Source organism: Egretta garzetta, unplaced genomic scaffold (assembly GCF_000687185.1).
Source record: "Egretta garzetta isolate BGI_Z169 unplaced genomic scaffold, ASM68718v1 scaffold356, whole genome shotgun sequence".
NCBI classification, from domain to species: domain Eukaryota; kingdom Metazoa; phylum Chordata; class Aves; order Pelecaniformes; family Ardeidae; genus Egretta; species Egretta garzetta.
The window spans coordinates 516,339-517,164 of NW_009260019.1; the positions used below are offsets into that span (position 1 = coordinate 516,339).

Sequence of the window (826 nt, forward strand, 5' to 3'; positions counted from 1 at the left end):
GCGGGGCCCCACTGTGCACCGGGCGGGGGGGCCGGGGGCCGCCTGGTCGCAAGGGCAGCCGGCGAGGGGGGGGTCCCACGCAGACCCCGGCTGCCCCATGCCTGGAGGAAGAGATCGAGCAGGTGAGAGCCACACTGGGAGAGATGGAGAGCAGAGCCAACATCCCGCTGTGGACGGTGGAGGCCACACAGACGGCAGGCGGCACAGCAGCCCCCGCAGCCGGGGTGACCTGGGGGGGACCTCACACTGGGCACTGCTGCAGGGTGCTCTAACCCGGGGGGGCAGGAGGGGACGCGGCAGGGCTGGCACCTCCTGTGCACATTTAGGCATCACAGAGCAGGGGATAGGGCCCTGCATACCCCCATGGCCCCTAGCCCCCTGCCCAGGCAGGCAATGCTGGGGGCTGTCCCCACCCTGCAGAGGGAACAGGACCAGCTCTAGGCACCCCAAGTGTTAATAAAGCCCCTGTTACCCCCCGGGGGTCAGTGTCCCTCCCTTCCTGTCCTCACTTGCAGAGGGGCTGGTGGGACCCCGGGGCCGGGCTGACAGAGAGGGGGTGCCTCTGGGCACTCCTGGTGTGCCAGGCTGCAACGAAAACCCCAGAAGTTATAAACATTTATTTATTTATACATTAACTGTAGCTCGGACTGCAAAATTAACTTAAAAACAGCCTATGATACAGGAAGCTGGGGGGAGTGGCGGGGGGGGGCATGGGCAGAGACCCAGGTACGAGGGGCAGAGACGGCGCGGGTCAGGTTTCCTGGCTCTTGGCCTGCTTGGCGTACGTCTCCCGCACGTACTTCTTGTAGGCTGGGGAGAGAGGGGG

The 826-nt window shown here is 65.1% G+C and overlaps 1 protein-coding gene across 1 annotated transcript in view; it reads left to right on the plus strand.

Moving 5' to 3' along the window:
- LOC104127964 overlaps positions 1–272 on the plus strand; it is a 522-nt gene extending 250 nt beyond the window's left edge. Inside the window, exon 2 of the mRNA XM_035896153.1 lies at positions 54–272. Within this exon, the coding sequence (XP_035752046.1) occupies positions 54–272 (219 nt within the window). The remainder of the gene's footprint in view (positions 1–53) is intronic.
- Positions 273–826: the final 554 nt, after the last annotated feature.